Source organism: Phaethon aethereus (assembly GCF_964289735.1).
Source record: "Phaethon aethereus genome assembly, chromosome: 29".
Lineage (NCBI taxonomy): Eukaryota > Metazoa > Chordata > Aves > Phaethontiformes > Phaethontidae > Phaethon > Phaethon aethereus.
In genome coordinates, this window is record NC_138605.1 from 2,563,871 (window position 1) to 2,584,993 (window position 21,123).

The 21,123-nt window shown below is 43.7% G+C and overlaps 1 protein-coding gene across 3 annotated transcripts in view; it reads left to right on the plus strand.

Annotated features, from left to right (window-relative positions):
- Positions 1 to 332: 332 nt before the first annotated feature.
- The window catches only part of SCN8A (sodium voltage-gated channel alpha subunit 8), a gene marked incomplete at its 5' end in the record, with an annotated part of 44,797 nt that continues 24,006 nt past the window's right edge, over positions 333 to 21,123 (plus strand). For 2 of the 3 annotated variants that reach the window (XM_082011813.1, XM_082011814.1), the window contains 11 exons: positions 333 to 608; positions 8,284 to 8,404; positions 9,913 to 10,000; positions 10,217 to 10,345; positions 12,570 to 12,661; positions 16,512 to 16,733; positions 17,496 to 17,559; positions 18,207 to 18,348; positions 19,023 to 19,229; positions 19,790 to 20,077; positions 20,476 to 20,835. In XM_082011813.1, coding sequence (XP_081867939.1) covers positions 333 to 608; positions 8,284 to 8,404; positions 9,913 to 10,000; positions 10,217 to 10,345; positions 12,570 to 12,661; positions 16,512 to 16,733; positions 17,496 to 17,559; positions 18,207 to 18,348; positions 19,023 to 19,229; positions 19,790 to 20,077; positions 20,476 to 20,835 — 1,989 coding nt within the window. Of the gene's footprint in view, positions 609 to 8,283; positions 8,405 to 9,912; positions 10,001 to 10,216; positions 10,346 to 12,569; positions 12,662 to 16,511; positions 16,734 to 17,495; positions 17,560 to 18,206; positions 18,349 to 19,022; positions 19,230 to 19,789; positions 20,078 to 20,475; positions 20,869 to 21,123 lie in introns of all 3 variants that reach the window. The other variant, XM_082011812.1, reaches the window with a different exon arrangement.

Below are 21,123 nucleotides of genomic sequence, written 5' to 3' on the forward strand. Positions count from 1 at the left end.
GCCAGGTCTGCGTGCCGGTTCTGCCCATGTTGTAAAACGCGGGTGAGGTAGCGCGGCGGGCAGGGACGGGCAGGGACGGGCAGGCTCACCCGGTGCCCAGCACTTGACGTGCAGCTGCCCGTGGCTTGTATTGGGGCTGAAAAGCAGCAGGTCTGCTTGCCTCACTCCGTGAGGACTCGAAGACCAGAGCTGCCTTTGGATGCTCAATGCCACGTGCTTGTCTGTCTGTTGTTGCAGTGACTGACTTTGTTCTGCCTGTGCTGTTTGCTCCCCTGCAGAGCTGACCTGTCCGGGGTGCGACATAACTAAAGAAGCTGCTGCAGGATGAAAAGATGGCAGCGCGGCTGCTCGCACCACCAGGCCCTGATAGTTTTAAACCCTTCACTCCGGAGTCTCTGGCTAACATTGAGAAACACATTGCAGAATTAAAAAAGAAGCAGCGTCCAAAGCAAGACAGCAGCCACCGGGATGACGATGAAGACAGCAAACCAAAACCAAACAGTGACCTTGAGGCGGGGAAGAATTTGCCTTTCATCTACGGGGACATCCCAAAAGGCCTGGTTGCTGTACCACTGGAGGACTTTGACCCTTATTATATGACCCAGAAAGTGAGTCTGCAAGAAAGAAGTCGCTAAACTGCCTTTTTCTTGGGAAATTGGAGGTTTGGGTATGGTTTAAGTAGAAGACAAAGAATGGAGTCTTTGGATGGGGCTTGTTGGTTTGGTTTGTTATATGTTTTTCTTTGAGGTTTAATAAGACATTGTATGATCGGTCTTTAAGCACCTGCTTGGATGGAGTTAGAAGAACAAGGTTTGGAAACTAAATATAGATAAAGTTGTGCTAATGTGCCAATTTTAACCGTGAAGGCAATAAGAAGAATTTAATTGAGGGCTAACGGTTTTAAGTGTGTATTTCATTACTTGCATGGAGTTCAGTCTGAATTTGATTGTTATGAAGCAGCGGGATATAGAATCATGACAAAAAAAGAAGTGAGATAAACTAATTAACCCGCTTTCATCTTCCTAATTTTTATTTCTAAACTATTTGTCTGTGGAATTAAGGTGATATAGCAGGAGGCATTTATGGGTGCCGAGATGTATTAAGAAATGAAGTGGTGTCATGAGGGAAGTGGTGAGTAAGCAAACACTGTGCTGGAAATGGAGGGGAGGGATCTTCTACTGGTGAAATAAGGAAGAGCATGATCACTGATTTTCTTAGAAGGCTAGATGACTTAAAACTGAGGTTCTTTTATGCTGTTTAATTTCATTGCTTTCTTTGATAGAAATTTGATTTGAGTAAGCTGAGATAATTACCGTCTATAACTCAGGCTTAGCTGTGCCACTTGAGAAGCTGGAGATAGATGACCACATATATGACAACAGTTGTGTCCTGACTGTTCAAAACTTGGGTAGAATGGCTGTCATGTAAAATTAGTAAGTTGTCATGGGTAACAAAATGTTTTATGGCTCCGTGTTGGGGCAGACACTTCTTGCCACACTCAGAAGTGCTTCTGTGACTGGCCTGGCAGGGCATTATTCACATGAAATCAACTGAATTTGCTGCTAATAATGTTGGGTATAACTGATCATTCTTTTCTGCATTTACGCTAGTGAATGTAATGCTTGTTTGTTGTGTCGGTAGCGCTAGGAGTGCAGGTACCAACCTGGAACAGGGCTTCAAAATACAGTGGTTTGTGTATGCATTGAATACCAGGTAGACTGGTGTTCAGGTGATGTTGTACTTAAGGAAATGTATTGGCAGCTGCTGTTGCTGATAAGAAAGTAGCTTACTTTATCCCTCCAAAATATTTTCTCTTTATTAAACAGATATTTTCTCTTTATTAAAGAAATCTGGTGTTGCCTGGTTTTGGTGTGGGCAGGCTGTGAAAAAGAGATCTGTAGCTGAAGAGCAGTTCCCAGGATCTCTTTGTCCGTGTGTGGCCACTTGCACCCGACCAAAGTAGGTGTTACGAGATGTTGCTGCAAATCCAAGCAGGAATGTTTTGTGCCCTCTTAGTGTTCATGTAGTTGAACAAACAGTGTATGTGGGAGAATTGGGCCATGTTTTTTCTAGATAAAATAGGCGAGCAGTGCTGAAAGGGCAGTGGGCACTGCCACGTCCTGGCGCGTTGGGCAAAGGCTTCTTGGTTGTCTCAATGTTCCACCAGAAGTAGGAGGCAGAGGGGAAACCCCGTTAGCCATCATGCTTTATCAGCCTCCATAGTTGCCTCCTGATGCAATGCTGCTTATAAATCTTCCATTTTTAGAGAAAAATAAGCCACATTCCCAACTTGGAAGGCACCTGTCGTGTCTCCAGAAGAGAGCAGTACATTTCTGCATGTGGCCGCTCGCAGGGTTTCTGCTCGCTCGGTGCGCCCGCCATGCGGAGACGTGAGCTCTCCACGGAGCTGGAGCAGCTGCAGATGGAGAGGAAGGTTCTGGAGATGGGAGACAAGCTCGCACAGCCCTGCCAACCTCGCACTTGCTGTTCTGTGAGAAGAGCCCTGCTCTTCCCATAAACACTGGGTTAACGTTTTACTGGCTCTGTTTCTTTTGCATCCGCTTCAGTATGGCGGTAGCTTAGGTGCGTGCTACTTCTTTGCTTCTTCAAATAGTCAGTGACTTCCCACAAAGAATTTTTTTAAGGCCATTAAAAAAGGCCCTTCTCTGAATCATCAGGAATTGCGAATCTGCTTGAATCATGGGAAGTTTTCCAAGATTTTTTTTTCCTCTCCAGCTTTTGCCAGAAAGCTTTGCATCATAGGTCTTTTCTTTTAAAGCTAGACATACAGCATGCATAGGAACAAATCAGCTGGTTGCTTTTCCTTGCAGTAGGACACAGTGATCTTGGTTTATCTAAGGAAACTGAAACTGCATTTTAACTGAGCAGCTGAACTTTCCAGTGGCCTGTTAACTGAAATTTAAAGGAGAAACAGTGTGACCTAGAAACAGAACCATGGTACAGGGAGCCAAAAGTCCTGGGTTGGGAGCCCAGCCCTCCAAGTGATGGTTTTGTCCGAGCTACTTCTCTTTTCTCTGCTCAGTTTCATTTTGCGAAGTGGGAGCAATGACTCTTAGGAGAATCAGGAAAGTCCCTTTGCTCACAGGGGGCTGATTTTGGAGCTAATTTAGCTCTGCTTTGTCTTTATGTAAGTACCACAGAGAATTTTTTCATGATTCTTTGTTTTGCAAATAGTAATCACCTTCCAATTCCTGGCCTGAAGCACATGGTAGAAGCAATACTTGCCCACCATAGTTGTTGTGGAAACCCGAAACATTTCAATTAAAAAAACCAAAAGGCAGGTACATGAAATTCTTTCTATACATGTGCAAACAAAATTCAGAAAAGCTACCTATGTGAGCATCCCTAGCAATGAAAGCAAAGCAGCTGATGGGCTCATGGTCTACTCTTCCTTCAGTGTTTGCTTAAGCAAGAGGTAAGGACCATCATCCACTTTCATTTCCACAACCTTATTAGTATTTCATTTTTTTAATCAATTTTACATCTTTTAGACCTCTCTTTCCTTCTCTTCCATTTATAGCCTAGGCTATCACTCCCACTAAGCAACTCGTCACCCTCCTCTTTCCCATTGAAGGTGACTTTTGCCAGGTTGCGGTCATTTTCCTCAAGTAACTTCCATTTCCCTCGGTATGAATCTCATACTTGCTACAGAACAAGGTAAAGGTGCTAATGCTCCTGCGGTGGCTCCATTTACGAGGCGGTAGAAGGTCCGTGAATATTCTGGGAATTGAGACCATATATAAGCTTAGGTGGATTGATTTCAATGGAAAAATCAACCCTGCCATTGTAGAAAACTGTCTATATATCCTTGAACATCTGGGGCTAGAGTGGGATTGTCTGAGGTCACCTATAGCTTGCAGATGAGCACCTGAGGATCTTTCTAGTGCGTTTGTGCCAATGGAGTGACTTGCAACTTCAAGTCACATGCGTGGTTTGGAAATGGGCCCTCTGGTCCCAAATGTCACCTTGACTGCGTGGACCTGGAAAAATTACAGGGATGTGAGAGCCTAGCTTGTGGGAGGCATGTCTGGCTCTAGCATGTGCTTCAAGGAGCCTTTGCTTATGACTTCTGTAGGGCAAGGTACTGGCCCTGCAAGGTCATGGTGCTGTTAATGGGTTTTGCATTTCAGTGAAGTCACTGACACGGAGGGAAGAATTGGGACCATCCCAAAAATCAGCCTTTTATTCTTATTTCCAAAAGCTTTTCCAGGTCTTGCGTGTTTAATGTTATTTTTTCTTCCACTCCATCTCTCTGGTAGGCTTAAAAGGAGCAGGAAAAGTAAGCATGCCTTTCCTAGCTATCCTCCCTGCTGTCATGGTAGAAAGAAGAAAGTAGAGCATAACCCCTGCCAGTTGTCTTCTCCAGTCCTTTCTGGGTGTCGGATGGACAGCAAAGGGTAACGGAGCTGTTTGCCGTTGTACGGCTGGCTGTGAGATGACAGATAATGGTACTGCTTGCACCCGGTCCACGCGTTGCCGTGGCACGGAGAGCTTTCATGCTGTGATCAGGGTATGCCGAGTGTGGCACGGAGCGGGAGAATCTCTGCTGCAGTCACCTAAATAGCTGCAACCCACTGGTGATGAGTGGAAGGGAGGAGAATCATTTCCGCTTCTGAGGCAGAATGAATTTCCTTACATAGGCAGATTGTGATCTTGCTAAAATTTAAATCCAGATCAGTTCCTCAATAGTGCATGTTGAACAATATTTATTTTTTTAAATACATCTTTCAGGAATGTTTCATTTGATAAATTTAAAAAAAGTCAAGGGTTTTTCTTACGTTAAGCTTGAGACAAGAGATTAAAGCAAGAGCAAAAGGTGGCAGATACCTTTTCCCCCCCATAAGATTTTCAGCAGTGAAGAATGAGTTGCTAGGAAAGAATAAATTTGTCCCCTTTGGGGGGTGTGTGTGGAAAAATAAGTATTAAATAATGTGTTTTCTCTATTAGGAAGTACACCTCTACGAGCCAAAACAGACTTGAAAAATATTTTGCATTGACGTTTAATTCTGTATACACTTCTTCAGCCTACAGGGTGCCAGAGTTCTCTGTAAATTAATTTTGAAAATAGCTACGTTCAAGTAACTTGCCCAGGGTGTCATCAGAAAGTCGTCACTTTCTCTTGCTTGAGAGTAAGGCAGTCATCATGTTACCGCTGTAGGAATATGGTTCCATATGTTCTTAGACTGTTCATAAAGCTGTTTTCTTCTTAAACCTTCTGCCCACTCCTCCTCACTTTGCAGCCATTACTGAAATGCTTAATGTAAAACCTGCATGAAGCAAGAGTATTTTAAATCTTGGTATAACTGGGATGCTTTTTGCCATCACTTGGTCAATCCTGTCATGCTTTCCAGCATAGCTTCTTTAATGCACTGTTTTCAAGTTGGTATCTTTTGTCATCTTACTTCTTTTTATATGAGAACTATTTCCGAGGTTTCTGTAAAGCGTAGATTCCCAGCCAACTTTAAGAAAACTGAAGCGGACAGAGCCTTTTTCACAACTCTTTAACAGCAAACTGAGACTTTTGAAAGTTCAACCAGCCTTCATCTCTTACAAGAAGACTGCAAAATGCCTTTCTCCAAGTTTTGAGCTTTGCCTCAGCAGATCTTAAAAGGGCTTAAGGATGTTCTTGGACCTGAACCAGCAAACGTTTTAAGAGCATGCAGCCATTTTGAAATTGAGTTTTAATATGTCAGCAGCATAAAGAAAAACTAAGATAAGGTTTTAAATTGCCAAACACTTTTCTGGCTTTTATGCTCTTCTCTCTATTGACAAGGCCAAGCAGAGATTTACCCAGGATTTTAGAAGATACACAGGGGAACTGGAGCAGCGGATCTTGGAACCGTTGGAATCGATGCGCAGACTGGAACGTACAGCACCTTATTTGTACGGTTGTACTGAGATGCCCACTTCTGATGGGCTTTATAGACAGGAGTAAGTTCAACAAGCTTTATGGCCTAAAAAGGGAAAGCTGGGCAGAGCACGGAAGAGAGAACAAGGAGCTGCCTTGTGTAAGGTCATGTAATAGATGAAGGACTAAGCTGGCAAGCAGCGTGTGGAGTTCACGTTTGGTAGGCGACTGCCCTGATCACTGAATGAAACAGCTTATACGACAAGAGGGAATGCCGGTTTCTGGGGCGATCCTTGTGAAACAGCTATTGAAAACGTGTGTTTCTGTGTAACCGCTCCAGCGTGCCACGGCAAACAGTCCCTGCCCTTCCATATAAAGCAGTTTACATCCAGCTTCCCTGACAGAGTCTGGCTTGCTCTTCTAGTACAGGTCTAAAGTCTTTGGGTTGGTTTACATCTGTGAAGCAGCATGCACAAGCAGCATGCACATGCCTGTGTCTCCATGTGAAGAACGGTTTTACTTCTGGCTTGCTGACTGTACCAGAGCAAACCACTGGGCTCCTGCGCAGTGATTTTTTTCCCCTGTAGAAATGGAGGCGTAATGAAACTGAGCCACCTCACAGAACCACTGCATGGCTTTTTTGGGGAATTTCTGTCTTTGTCTGGCTCACCATGTACCCACATAATGTTCAGCACACTCATGTCAGAGATTTCATTTCTTAAAAAATGTGGTAGAGTTGAGAGCTCAGTGTTGTGCCAGAGACACAGCTAAAGCCCATGAGCGTCCCAGTGTGACGGGTGTCCTGCTCCGAAGCCTCTGCATGGGACAGCGAAAGAAGATTTGAAAATGAATGGTATGTCAGTCTTGAAAAGTTTGTGGTGTCAGGGAAGGAGAGACAGCTGGTTCGTAAAATAGGTGTCCCTTGACCACTCTGTAATCTGCAATTTTGAAAAACTTACAGCCTTTTAGAATATCGTTACTTGCCGAGGTAATCTGTTCATTAATTCTTGATGCTGTAATTGAAGAGCTGTCCAGGGTTATCTTTAAAGTGCTTTTGTTGGGAGACACATTAGTGGCTACGCTAACTAATCTTTCTCACTCCGTGCTGAACCACAATCTGATTTTGATTTCCTTTTCAAATAATTTACTGCTCAATGGTCTAATTTAGCCAAATGAGCTAAAATATGTTGTTTCACTTACTAGGAGGGAAGTGACAAATTTCATAAGAGTGAGTCTCCCGGAGAAGCACAGCGACTGCGTTGGCAGAAAGCCCTTGTGGATTCCCTGGTGTTGGACTCCGGGAGGCTCGGGGCTGTGCCAAACGGTGGGCTGGTGCCGGGGGCCGAGCCCGGCTTTGCTCTGTCCCGCTGCAGTGGTCTGGGGTTCATCCTGCCTCGGATGCTGCAGCATCCCGGAGGGAACGTGCGATGGGGAGATGGTGCCAGGAAAAGGGCTTTGGCTTCTCAACGCACGCACATTGCTTTTTTTCCTTCGAGTCGAGTGGTGGGTGCGTTGAGTGTGCTGGTATTAAGCAACTACAGTTCTAATTTTGCCTCTGCAGATGGCAGCGTGTGATTCTCCCGGTGCTTTTTGATGTGCACGTTCGCTAGCGGGGGGATGAAGCAGCGGGTCTGTATTTTAAGGCTGGTGATGGAGAGAGAAGATCGATTCTGCCTCACGTTTGCATGATTCATTCCACAGGTTCTGTATAAAGTAGCGAACCTTCACATCTCGCTAATTAAAGGCAAAGAGAGCACGAGACTGTGCCTGGAGTTGGTGCAGCAGCATGGAGCGTGCTCCAAATTGCCAGCGAGGGGGGGACGACGGGTACCTGACTCGTGTCTGCTGGGGTGGGGGATGCTACCGTGACGTTTTCTCTCTGCTTACCTGTCGATCTTTCTTTGCAGGTGAGGTGCTGTCTTGCATAAACACGATTGTTGTGGTAGCTGTTAGCGAGGTTTGGGAAGGAGGCACAGGCTACACGAACGCTGTGCCGTAAAGATGCTCTTGCGCGCTGGGCGGAGGCGTGAAGTCTGGGTTCAGCTGCCAGTTCTGCTCCTGGATTTGTGGTCCTTAGTTGCTTTGGGCCTCGGTTCTTACCTGTTAGATAGGGATAATAGTGCTTCTGCCCTCGCGTGCTGGGAATGTGCAGTCCTGGGTGGGAGGTTTTGCTTCTGCCCTGTCTGAGGTGTCTAGTAAAATGGATGGTTTGGAGTAGAATTATTCATGATGTACTGGTAGGTATGCTTTACCCTAATGGGAACTTCATAAAGGAGATTATTCTTTAAAAAAGCAGAAAATGTTTTTTACCATGGAAGTTGTTCGTCTTGTTTTGTACAATTCATGCTTTGATTTTCATGCATTAACTCTCTCTCTCTCTCTCTCTTTTTCTTTCTTTCTTTCTTTCTCTACAGACCTTTGTAGTACTAAACAGAGGGAAAACACTCTTCCGATTTAGTGCCACACCTGCCTTGTACATTTTAAGTCCTTTTAATCTGTTTAGAAGAATAGCTATTAAAATTTTGATACATTCATATCCTTTTTATTACTGAGTTATTTTTGCCTTTGTATATTCATTGAAAAAATCTCTTACCTGTTGCCTTACTGCTCAATTCAAATAGTATATATGCGTTACAGTTCTGCACCTGATGAAGCTGGCCTGGCTTCAGAGCATACACAGAAACGTGCTTTTTTTGAATGAAAAAGCACGGTCCTTTAGACATATCCAATCAAGTAAACTTTTTATTTATTTTGCCTGCTAAATTGTACCTATCTGTGTCCGTTCTTCCGTCAGTGGACAGCCATTGATAAGTTTTGGAACAGATATGATTTAAGGTTATGGTTTACCTGAAGAGGAGGACCTTATTTAAGGTTCACATGAAGAGGAGTTCAGCATTAACTAGCTGCTAAAATGGTTAAATAGAATTAGTATCTCGAGAAGGAGCCAAAGACACCTTATATGTAATTAGACGCTGACTAATTTCTTGCTCTTTTGGCATCTCTCAGACTTCCTTCTAATGGCAAGGCTATTCCAAAATATTCCACTGCAGGGCTTCAGACAGCTCTGATAGCTTTGGAAACATCAGCTGCATGTGTTATTAGGAGAGAAAAAAAAATAGTATAGTGAATGAGCTGCTTTGCCCTGTTTATTTATTTATTTTTAGAGAGTGACTCTGAAACGGAAACACATTCATTTGTTGTTTTAGAGGCTTCTATAAACTTACTGCCTGCATCTCATATGAAGAAAAAGCTTTCCATCTTTCCAAAGTCGACTTGGGATTTGAGGCCGGGAACGATTTCTTTGGCTTATGTGTTATTTCTCAAAGACTTTCCTCCCCTCTGGATGTGCTGGGACGCAGCTGAGAGATGCAGATCTGTTAGGCTGAGACTGAGATGCCGGCAGTGGATCTTGGGCCTTGATCTAAGATTCATTTGAGTCAGCTTAAACAGCTTTAGAAGCCAAACAGCTTTGGATCGGACCCTGGATTTCACCATTTTTCTGATAATACGGTAGTTAAAGTCCACTCAAACTTCTAATTCTGAAATTGTGCTGTCCCTGCAATGCTCCTAGAGTCAGTCCAGCACCTTCCATCTGAAACATGACACACAAGACTGCAGACACGCAGAGGGAGCAGAGATGTTTGGAAAGATTTGTAAGATTTTCGCCAAGCTAAATCCTAGGTGTCCATGGATTGCAACACTGTTCTGTTGGGTATATTAGCAGACAATATATTTTTATGTTACTGAATCGATGGAATTATTTGGGGAGACGTTTTCATTTAGGCCTGTGATTTTTTAATTGCTAAGACATACCAGAAAATACAAAATAAATTGAATGATGACATGAAAATACTATTTATATATAGCCACCCCAGTCTTATTTCCCAGGACTGCTGGAAGCATCTTGGCTCTTATTTGTAGGCCACAGAGAACAGACTGGAAGCTGTTGTTGAGTTTTATTTAGTAGAGTGATCTTTAGGGAGCCATAAGGTGATGTGAAGAGCCATGCTAGTGTCCCTTTGATCCTTGACTTTGTTCTACAGTATTTAGCATGATCATTATGTGCACTATTTTGACCAACTGTGTATTCATGACTTTTAGTAACCCACCCGAATGGTCGAAGAATGTGGAGTAAGTAATGCTTCTTGTCTTTTTAAGAATCTCACAGAATGTTGGTTTTCTTCTATTGAGAAATCTGTTCCTACTCACGTTTGAGTTGGCATGAGTGCAAGTTGTCTTTTCTATCCACTTTGTTTAGACAAAAGTGTTTGTAATTCATCTTTTTTCATGACAAAAATGACATTTCTACAAACTTCTCAGTGCGGCTCTCTTTCTTCCTCATAACAGGTATACATTCACTGGTATTTATACATTTGAATCACTTGTGAAAATTATTGCGAGAGGTTTCTGTATAGATGGCTTTACTTTCCTCCGTGACCCATGGAACTGGCTAGATTTCAGTGTGATCATGATGGCGTAAGTTGTGTTTTCAGCTTACTTCAGGTATTGGTGGCATACGGGAGGGGATGAGACCTTAGGAAGAGGGTGGGTGTGTAAGGAAAAAATAAATCAAGGAAAACTTAAGTGAATCCCCGAAAGATTTCTTTCTTGATTTTTCAAAAGGAAGCTTTAGCCTGACAGAGAGCCACAGATCTAAAATGCAACTCCATGGAGTTAGTGGAGTTGCTGCTGTAAAAAATACGTTTTTCTTTAAAACTGCCTTTCTTAGTATAAGACTTTATAATAGTGCCTAGCATTTTAGATTGCTCACATGCCAGATTGGCAGCTTGTTCTGTTAAGCAGAGGACTAGGAGCCAAACATCTTTAAATTCTAGTCTCTACCACTCCTTCCCTCCTTGGGCTTGCATGTTAAAATTTCCTGGGCTGCCACTTAAGGTTGAACAGTTACTAACCCATTTCCGATGAGGGTGCAGTGTCAGAAAGGAGACACTTTATTTTCCTTCCTCATTCTTTTCTCTTGTGCCAGATCAGCTTACATTGGTCTGACAGGGAGGAGTTCGTGGGGATGTCTGAATTCGCAGCTGAACCAGGAGACACACGCTAGATTTCGGCTTTTTTCCTTGCTGGCCTGTGTTGACCATTGCTTAGGCTTAGTGAAAGGAAAACCAGGGCTATGTCACTGGTAGTCCGAGTCGCTGGTAGAAGATTTGTTTTCTCCCTTTTTACATTTGTTTTGAAATACTGCAGGTGGGCATGTTTGGGCTCCCGTAGTCCACAATGGCAACTGAAAACTGAGGGTTCGTGTAGGAAAGCTCAGGAAGCCCAATTTTCAATGTGCTTGAATTTAATAGTAGTAAAACGCTTTAATCTTATAAAACGCCTTGTTTTGGCTGGACTTTGCAGCCAAGGTTGTTGATTTTCCCGAGTTTCTGCTCTTTTTCTACTTGCCTTCTAGTTGTGTAATGTAAATTCGTTGTATAATTTAAAAAATACATGCAAAGAGTTGAACGTTGTACACAAAAGGCAAAATAACTGGTAACTCACTGACACTTTAGTTTTACTTTGGAATAGACAGGGCTCTGCTCTGCACAGTGTAAACACGCCTGTGTGGGTGAGGCTCCCAGTTCTGTGCACACAGATCGGATCCAACCTGTGAACTGGTTATTTCCTTTGTTTCTTGATAAATTAGTGAGTAACAGCGTGCCAGCTTTAAAAGGCCCAGTGCATTGGTCTTAAATAAATGTGCTAAATCTCTAGCTGGTCCAACTCTGTGACCTCCTTATTTCCAGTGAGGTTGCCTGTAGACTTCAAATACAATCCTTTTTTGTGTAATCCCTGTGTGTTATTTAAATCTCACTAGTAGGGTCCAAGTTTTATGAAGCGCTGGAGCCCTTTTTTGCACCAGGCAGAATCTTGAATTGTGCATTTCTTTGCTTTTTCATACCATATTTCTCCCCAGACATCACAGAGGAAATATTCTATTCTAAGTTGTGGTAAAATATAACTCCATTAATGCTGCACTAAGCCTCTTATCCTCTGTGTATCTCAGGTTTATCCCTCTAAAATGGGGATAATCTCATACCTACCTGTGGCTCACAAACAGGTAGTAAAGCGTAAAGGATTAAAATGAAGGACACTAATCAAAGCAAAAGGTGATCATGCTTTATTAAAAACGTGAAGTGCATATACCTGAAACCACTGAACTGAGGTGGTGTCAGCGAGTCTCCTCGCGTGTTTGACAGTTTTACAGTTACCTTCTGTAGAGATAGCGTTCAATTTTCAAGTCCCATATATGCGAGAATGCAAGTATCTAACCACGCACCTGCACAAGCGGGTTGCAGCGTGGAGAGACGTAAACTGTGTTTTGTCTCTGAATTTTTCTGTCTGTCCCTCTCTTTTAAATGGCAGTTCTAAAGCATTTTAAATTACAAGCTGTTTCCGACAGACAGACAACTATATGAAAAGGAAGGTGAACCCAACGGTGCCATTAACTCTGGTTTAATTCTGCAGGTATATAACAGAGTTTGTAAACCTAGGCAATGTTTCAGCTCTGCGCACTTTCAGGGTTCTGAGAGCTTTGAAAACTATTTCTGTAATTCCAGGTAAGGCGGCCTCCGGTTGGTGTTAGCTGTTGGGTACAGGCCCCTGTGAGTGATGTATTGCTTTGTCTGTAGTTGTTGTTTTATTTTGGTGTGTGTATTGTCATTGTGTTTTTTGTGTGTGACCTCCCTCATTGCAGATATGTCACAGAGTTTGTGGACCTTGGGAATGTCTCAGCATTGAGAACTTTCAGAGTTCTCCGAGCTTTGAAAACTATCTCTGTTATTCCAGGTGAGAACCATTAAGCATTAAAGGCTGCTCTTGCGTGTGCGCCTCTTCCATATCTCCCCCCTCGTCCTGCATTGCTTATTTCTCAGAAATGGCACTGGGATATTTTTGATGGGCTTTGCAGTCTGTATAAACAGAGTAGCTTGAAATTAAGGCTTCTGGGCCATCAAATGATGGGACGAACAGTCTGCTGTTCCGTACTTCTTTATCCCTGTGTACACATGTGGCTATCCGATCTCCGAAATGAAAGCCAGGCCTAAAGCTTAGATCCAGATGAATAAAGGCTTCCTGATTCAGGCACTCCCTTCCTCCTCAGGCTGAACAGTTTCGTGCTCAGCGCGTCAACCCATTAACATCTCTAGAGTCATTTTAGGAATAAGTTTGCAAAGCAAGAGAGCAAAACCCAACCAAGATTAAAACCTTTCCGTGTGAGGCTGCTTCAGTTACTTTGAGTCAGATGGGGTCTGGGGCAGGTTGTCTTCTTGGTAATGGCACGAAGCTTGCCTCCCCACCTTCAGAAAGGTTGATGCTGCCATTTTGAGACAGACTAAGCTAAATGGAGCTATTGCATTTGTGTGTTGGAGTGGAACCGGTCGTCAGCTATTAATGCAATAGTGCGTGGCCCAAAATATTGACCAAGCTTTCAGTAAGCCAGAAGTTCCAAATTCATAGACCTGCCCATTTCACATGCCACCCCCGGCGCTGGACTTTGCAGGACCGTCACTTACAAAGCTAATTCTAGACTCTAACTCAATCTGGGTGTCAAAGGATAAGCAATGTCCCTTCCTTTATTGTAAGAGACTATGGAGGCATTATGGACTGAGAATATGATTCTGATCCTGAATTCTTGTATAGGAAAGTCTCGTGCAGATGGTTTCCTCAGAAGTGTCCCTAGTTTTAACGTCAAGCCCAAGACTCAGTTTTCACAGGCACCGAAGCATCTGTAGTTTTCCAGTTTTCAGGTGCTTGACCTGCCTCAAGGTAGGCACCCTAAATAATCACTCCATGAGGTTTGGTCTTATTTCTTTGTGTTTTGTTTCCTAATGCATTAACTGATAACGGTTCTTTTGCTTTCCCAGGCTACACTTGCATATGTGTTTGCCAGGAAAGAGACTATGGAATTGCAGGGGCCCATCACTTTTGTCCCCATTCCAGACTGCTAAACCCATCAGATGTACATGGCTGTTGTGCATGATGTTCTTAAGTGGCACCTGCTTTTCTTGCACAAAATGAGAATGCGAGAATAATGTTCTTACTTAGCCTTCCTTAATGTTTGGCAGTGCACATACAAAGAGCAAAAGATACTTGGTAATTGATGTTAGCAGTGCACTAGACGATCTGAAGTGCAGCTGCGATTCTGTCAGCCTGCTACAGGTATTAACTGGCTTGCTCAAAGAAAAGCATCAATGTTAAAAGAAGTTTTGTATGTGTTTTGCTTTCATAATCACAGCAAAGTGAAGATGATGCAACTTGAATGAGTTACTAAATGTGTGATGGCATGCTTTGTCTTCTTCTGGAAAGGAGCAGAACAGTTCAGTTTTGTATCATTCTCTCCATACTACTGAAAACTAATGGAGTTTTCCTTTTATTTCAAATGACAGCGAGGGGGGTGGATCTGAGCCCCTCCAAGCTCACTGCAGCCATAGTTTTTACTAAAGGGCTGGTTCGCTGCACGCGGCCGAGGGGATCGTGTTTGGGCGCTGGGCACGCTGACCGCAGCCGTGGCCGGAACTGAAAACGGCAAAACTTAGTTATTGCCGTCAGTTGGGCTCTGGGATGGGCCTGCCCCGCTGCGGCTCTGCAGCACCGAGGTGAAGCACAAGCCCTGCTTCCCTCTCGGTGTTGTGACGAACAGTATGAAGAATGTAAAGCGTTTGTGTAATTAGCCTTTTGGGTTATTTAATGTGAACTTAGGCGCAGAGCGCTCTTTCTGGGTTTTACTGCTATCGCGTCTCAGGGAAGAAGTGATTTTTGGAATATGCGTAATATTAAAATATAAAGGGGGTTCCCCTTCGGCTTCAGCACGTGTAATGGAATGGGAATTTTAACGCTGTGCTGAGCTTAATGAGAAACTCATCTTAGTGTTATGACGAGTGCTAACTACATCTTCTATAAATAATGGGAATTATCCTCAGTGTGGTTTTTAGACAAGATAAAAATGGGAAATACGTCCATGCCACTGGACAAGATTCCATGCAGGTAGAGGGTCTGTATGGATTTGCGTTGACAGGAGTAGGCTGCGGCACCTATGAGCTAAAACATCAAAATATTGCTTTCATCTTATGGCTTGGTAGACCATATTAAACTCTGTGGTGGTCTAAAGATTTTTTTTTTTTTTTTAATTGGTGTTTGAGTTACTGGTATCTTAGTTGACTAATGCCGCCAGACTCCACGCCTTGCCAGCCTGTGACGCACCTACGTTAAATAGGACCCAGGGGTAACCTGGGGCCACAGTACATGAAGGCGACTGCTTCAGCTGAAAGTGGAAGTTGTATTTGTCCTGTGACTGGACTGGGAACGCTCTTGCTGCCAGTTAAAACACCTTCTATGCCTATGAGAGAGCGACATACAAACCAGAAACACAACCGGTGGCGGACGTGGCTGCATGTGCAGAGTGGTGCATATCTGAGCGATGGAGATGAGCATGCAAGCGCGTCTTGTAATGGTTATTTGTCTGCCAGAACTAACAGCAAAAACCTGCTTTGTGTTGGAGTAGGGCTTTGGCATTGATTAAAAGCTGTGAAGGTTGAAGTCAAAGGCATTTAAAAAAATTACTCCTCCATATGAATTCCTTTTTATTTATGTTTTTTTCTTTTAATCTTTATGTTCCTGATATGGATCAAACCTCTGTTGGTATAGAAAGTTTTCTTGTTAAAGGTTTATTGCAGAATGTTCACGTGGGCTCAGCCAGAGTCTTGGATCTGACTAGCCCTGAATTCAGCTGGATCTGCGCTTTTTTTTCTTTTCCCCCCCTCCTTCCTCCCTTCAGCCTCCATCACTACTCATTTTTAAATGCAACATCATCCTACTTGACATCAGAAAGGCTCAATAAAGGGACCTAATACTGTATTTTTCCCGTATCCCAAATTCTTTCTTGTTTAGATCTGTCTCCTGAAAGCATTAGTGCTGCCTTCTTCCCCCAGGTCATGGATGGTTCCTCTGGTATTCCAGACTGCTTTGGAAAACAGGAGAGATTCTTGGCGTATGCCTGAGCTTACTTTTATTATCGAGCCTTGCCTATTAATGATCTGCATGGCCTTGGTAGAACCCGAAAAGCCAGCACTCTGGATGAAATCCTGCCCTACCCGTAACAAAACCCATGTTCCAAATGAAAGATTCCGCTCCCGCAAGGGAAGGGGAAGTGTTGGAACAGTTTAGTTAAGCAGTAGAAACTTAAGATGTAGGCAGTTCAAAAGCTATTTGATCTTTGTAAGTTGTTGTCTGTTGTGCCAATAAGCCAGACTTAAACACAACTAAGTGTGTCCATGGAGAGGTTTGTAGCACCGTATCTTAATTTAACATCTTTGTTTAGACAAACCCTGCTTTCATGGCAATGACTCCCGAGAACGCTTTGCATCCTCTGCTGCAAGGCTCAGATGTTCTCGGGGTGAACGCTGGTCTTTTGTTTTGTTCTAACTACTGCTAGTTCACCATCAAAAACGGTGAGCTCGGTTCATTCGCCACTTTTATTGTGCCGCGTGGACAAACCTGCGCACGAGCGGCGGTTCCCAGCCATTTTATAGCAACAGTCTTTTGCCACCGTATAGCGGTTGTAAGGTACTGTGTGTATTTGAATTTTCAATGTCTTTTCATTCTACAGGAGTGATTTCTAGTCTTGTTTTCTTCTCTGCAGGCTTGAAGACCATTGTGGGTGCCCTAATTCAGTCTGTGAAGAAGCTGTCAGATGTAATGATCTTGACAGTATTTTGTCTCAGTGTCTTTGCTCTGATCGGGTTGCAGCTGTTTATGGGCAATTTAAGAAACAAGTGTGTGATATGGCCAATTAATGTGAATGAGACTTTCCTGGATAACGGCTCTAGGGGCTTTGACTGGGAGGAATACACCAACAATATGTGTAGGTATTTCTGCAGTGGTACTCCCTAAAACCTCATGTGGCTTAATGTTGCCGACCAGGATTTCTGACGTGGCTTATAACGTTGTGCGTCCAGCTTCGCGCAGTGAAAAGCCCTTTCTCGGGTATTTTTCAGTTTTTAGAAACCTGGCCTTGTTAAGGCGTTCCTGGTTGGCTTCATCCTGTAGAAGGTTTTGGCTGTGCTTTTTCAGCTAAATATTTTGTCAAAAATGCCTCTCTTTTTTTCTGTTTTGTCTCCGATTAAAAACTGTTTAAATATGGTAAATGGGAAGTAACTCTGCCCGGTTAAATCCCTGGGCTGAATGTCAGGTCCTTCCCTTAGTTTTGCTGAGTTCTTCAGAGAGCGCACATGAAGGTGTCGGTACCTGTCTCTGCTTTGCAGCATCCTTCCACGCTGGCAGGATGTCAGAGCTGTAAATGCTGCTGCGGATGATCAAGGAACCAAGCCTCCAAGTTTTTGTAACTTAATTTCTTCCTCCCTTCTCGCTTGGAGCTTCTCTACTGTGCAGTCAGCTAGTTTTAAATCTTTATTCAAAATGCTATAATGACTTCCAGAAAGGTGTTTAAACTCAGGCACAGTTAGTGGGGCTAATGTTATTTAAAGCTGAGTTAGTTTACTGATAAATTTATCGGTAGGGGATCTGGAAGGCTCTTAAATGGAGGTTTTTATAGTGCTATAGTATATTAAATCTTCTTAACTGCATATGTGTGTGCATGTAATCTGTTCTTTTTCATCTTCTTCAGCAAATTTTTACATAATTCCCGGCGCCCCTGATCCTTTGCTCTGTGGTAACAGCTCAGATGCAGGGTGAGTGTTGAGCTTTATTAAAAGTAGAGACTCTAATGACTATCGATGTTGGCTAATGATGGCAAAACCTTTGGAATGTTTCCTGTTGCTTCCTTTGTTGGTTCTGATGTTATTTCACATGTAAAAGATTTCATGTTTTTTAATCTAATTATTAATCCATTGCTACTCTCTGTTTGACTAATATAATGTAAGCTGACATTTTTCATGTCACCTCAGGAGGTGGGTACGTCTGGTGATGATTACTAGTGACATTATTTCCCTCTGAATCCAGTCATAGGAATCATCAGAGGAGTAGGGGATGGAGGTTCAGAAATGGAAACTTTCCAGTGCTGTTGCCTCCGGTTGGTTTTTCGCTTCAGCTCTAAAGGCACTTGGGGCAATAGCTAGTCCCCTCGGCTCAGCTTGAGTGAAAAGCCTCGCACTGCCGCCTCTTGTTTCCGTAGGACAAAGATAACAGGGCTTTTCTGAAATCTCGTCTGTCAGTCTCCTTGTCTGCTATTCTTACTTGACATGGAAAGCAAAATGCATGCCGTTTGTTACGAGAGTTTTGAAGATCTCCGTTAAGCATGAATAATGTGCATGTTGTCAACTTGCTGCTTCCCCTTTACTGCCTTGATGCCCTGAAATGGCTGTTGTCTTCTTCACAGTCAATGTCCGGAGGGTTACACGTGCATGAAAGCAGGACGGAACCCGAACTATGGTTACACAAGCTTTGACACTTTCAGCTGGGCTTTTCTGGCTTTATTTCGCCTTATGACTCAGGACTTTTGGGAAAACTTGTATCAATTAGTAAGTAAACACTTTGCTTCGGTGCTATACAAGATGCGAATTTGGGGACAGTACGGGAAAGGAAAATGTGACAAGCTTTATTTTATTCCTCCTATCTAAGAGTAACTGGTGTTGAGGAGGAACGGGACATTGCCTGTAAGCAGTTGTTGTACTTCTAAGCCCAGAAGGGATGGTAGGTCCTCAGCGTGTGTACAGATGAACAGTGAATTAATTCTGGAAGAACCTGATCGCCTGCTGCAGAAGACTGTGAGCAGTTCAGCTCTGCTCACAGAAGGTGCTCAGGCGCTGTGGAGGGCAGAGTAGTTAGTTCCTTGTAACCTGAGGATGGTTTAGGGACCTTGTTGAAATGGCTTTTCTTCTATTTTGTTTTGTTTTAAGGGATTCTAAGCATTGGGTTTCACACTGTACTTCTGAATCATTTTCAGTTTGCATCCGTTGGATGTTCCCTTAAGAGAAGACGAGGGATGTCACCTTTTGTGTTTATGGCTAGTGAATGTGCAGTGTCTTAGTGCTTCGCAGTGGAAGTGCTGAGATGTTAAATATTCAGCGCTGCTATATTTTCTTAGAAGCATCCAGGTCAAGACACTTGGGATCAGTTCATGTATCGGGTGTCACTCTGAAAGTGCTTTCTCCTTTCTTTTTCTCTTCCCGCTACTGTTCTTTTCTACTTCCAGACCTTACGTGCAGCAGGAAAAACCTACATGATCTTCTTTGTCTTGGTGATCTTTGTGGGATCGTTCTATCTGGTTAATCTGATTTTGGCTGTGGTAGCTATGGCTTACGAAGAGCAGAACCAGGCCACATTGGAGGAGGCAGAGCAGAAGGAGGCAGAATTTAAGGCCATGTTAGAACAATTGAAAAAGCAGCAGGAAGAAGCACAGGTGAGTGTTTTGATTGTATATTTTTGGATGCGTTTACATATTTTAAGATTTATTTGCCTGTTATTACAGAGCAGTGATGTATAATCAAAAAATCCAGCAATGCCATGGCTGGCTTGCCCTGGCATCGCATCCTCTGTTGACTGGGGGTTGACATTGTGCACTGCCTCTTCCCTGCTGCTGCTGTTTTTTTCTGAACTATACGCAAGCTTGCTGTGTTTATTTTGTACTGGAAAACCCCCTTCTACTAAGGAAATTTTAAATGTTCCCAGAGTTCCTAGTGAGAATATCTTTGCAAGACAGACAAGTACAACTTTTTTGGTCCTTTATCGAATGTTTATAAACAAAGCTGAGGAACTGAGAGAGTCCTGCAAAAGTAGACTACAAAATTTTTTACGAGTCCTGGCTGCAAGTTTCTTCGAAGAGAAAGAATAAGCATCTCAGTCCTGCCCCAAAGACTGTACTTACACACATTAAGCCACACTCTTTCTTAAGGCAGAAAATGGAATACTAAACATGGTAAGATCTGATCTATTTTTCCCTTCTCTTGCCTACACCCCCAGGCTGCTGCTATGGTCACTTCGGCAGGAACAGTCTCTGAAGATGCTGTGGAAGACGATGCGGGGGGGAGGATGTCTCGGAGCTCTTCAGAGATTTCCAAACTCAGTTCCAAGAGCGCCAAGGAGCGTCGAAACAGGAGGAAAAAACGAAAGGATAAGGAACTGTCAGAAGGAGAGGAGAAGTGTGACAACGAAAAGGTTTTCAAGTCTGAATCTGAGGATGGCATGAGGAGGAAAGCATTCAGGCTACCAGATAACAGGCTAGGAAGGAAATTTTCCATCATGAACCAGGTAGTTTTCATTTCCTTCGCTAATGTTTTTGCTTGCTTGTAGTCAGGATAATAATTCTAGTTTAGATCCTGATTAGCATGTCAAAGGAATCTGCCCACCATCTTAAACTTGCAGTGGATCAGGAGGATGCTTACGGCCCGAATTTCCAGCCCTTGCACACACTTAGCCTGGCATAAATTGTTCCCGAGAGTAGCGAATCTAACTAGATAACTTCTTCACCAGCATAGCTCAGCCAGCCAAGAGTGAACAACTCTTAAAGTATAGCTGCTGACTAAGTGGTGATGGTTTGTGTAGACCTGGAGAGGGAGCGAAACCACTTTAGCAGCACTTGACGGCACTGCAGTGCTTTGTTTCCATACTATTCATGCTGTTGTCGTTCTTTCTTTTCTCCCTCCTAGTCTCTCCTCAGTATCCCAGGCTCCCCTTTTCTCTCCCGACACAATAGCAAGAGCAGCATCTTCAGCTACAAAGGGCGGTTTCGTGACCCAGGTTCGGAGAATGAGTTTGCCGATGACGAGCACAGCACTGTGGAGGAAAGCGAAGGCAGGAGAGACTCCCTCTTCATCCCCATCCGTGGTCGCGATCGAAGGAGCAGCTACAGCGGCTACAGCGGCTACAGCCAAGGCAGCCGGTCCTCGCGAATTTTCCCCAACCTCCGCCGAAACGTGAAGAGGAACAGCACGGTGGATTGCAACGGCGTGGTGTCCCTCATCGGTGGCCCACCTTCCAGCATGCCTGGGGGACGCCTTCTGCCTGAGGTGAAAATAGATAAGGCAGCTACCGACGACAGCGTAAGGAAGTCAATGAGTAGATAGCGTAGGCATGGCGGTCTGTCCTCCTCTCCTCTCCTGTATGCCGCCCTTCGAGTGAACCAGACACCCTGGTGGAATGAGAGTTGGTCTGTCTGGCCGCAGACGATAAAGTCTGTATCGGATTAAAAACCCTGTGCTTTAACTTCCCCTTTCTTTCCTTCTCAAACTCAGTGACCCGCCTTCTCCCCCTGGCTTCCTGGGAAAAAAAGGCTTGGAATTGAGTCCTCAATTAAA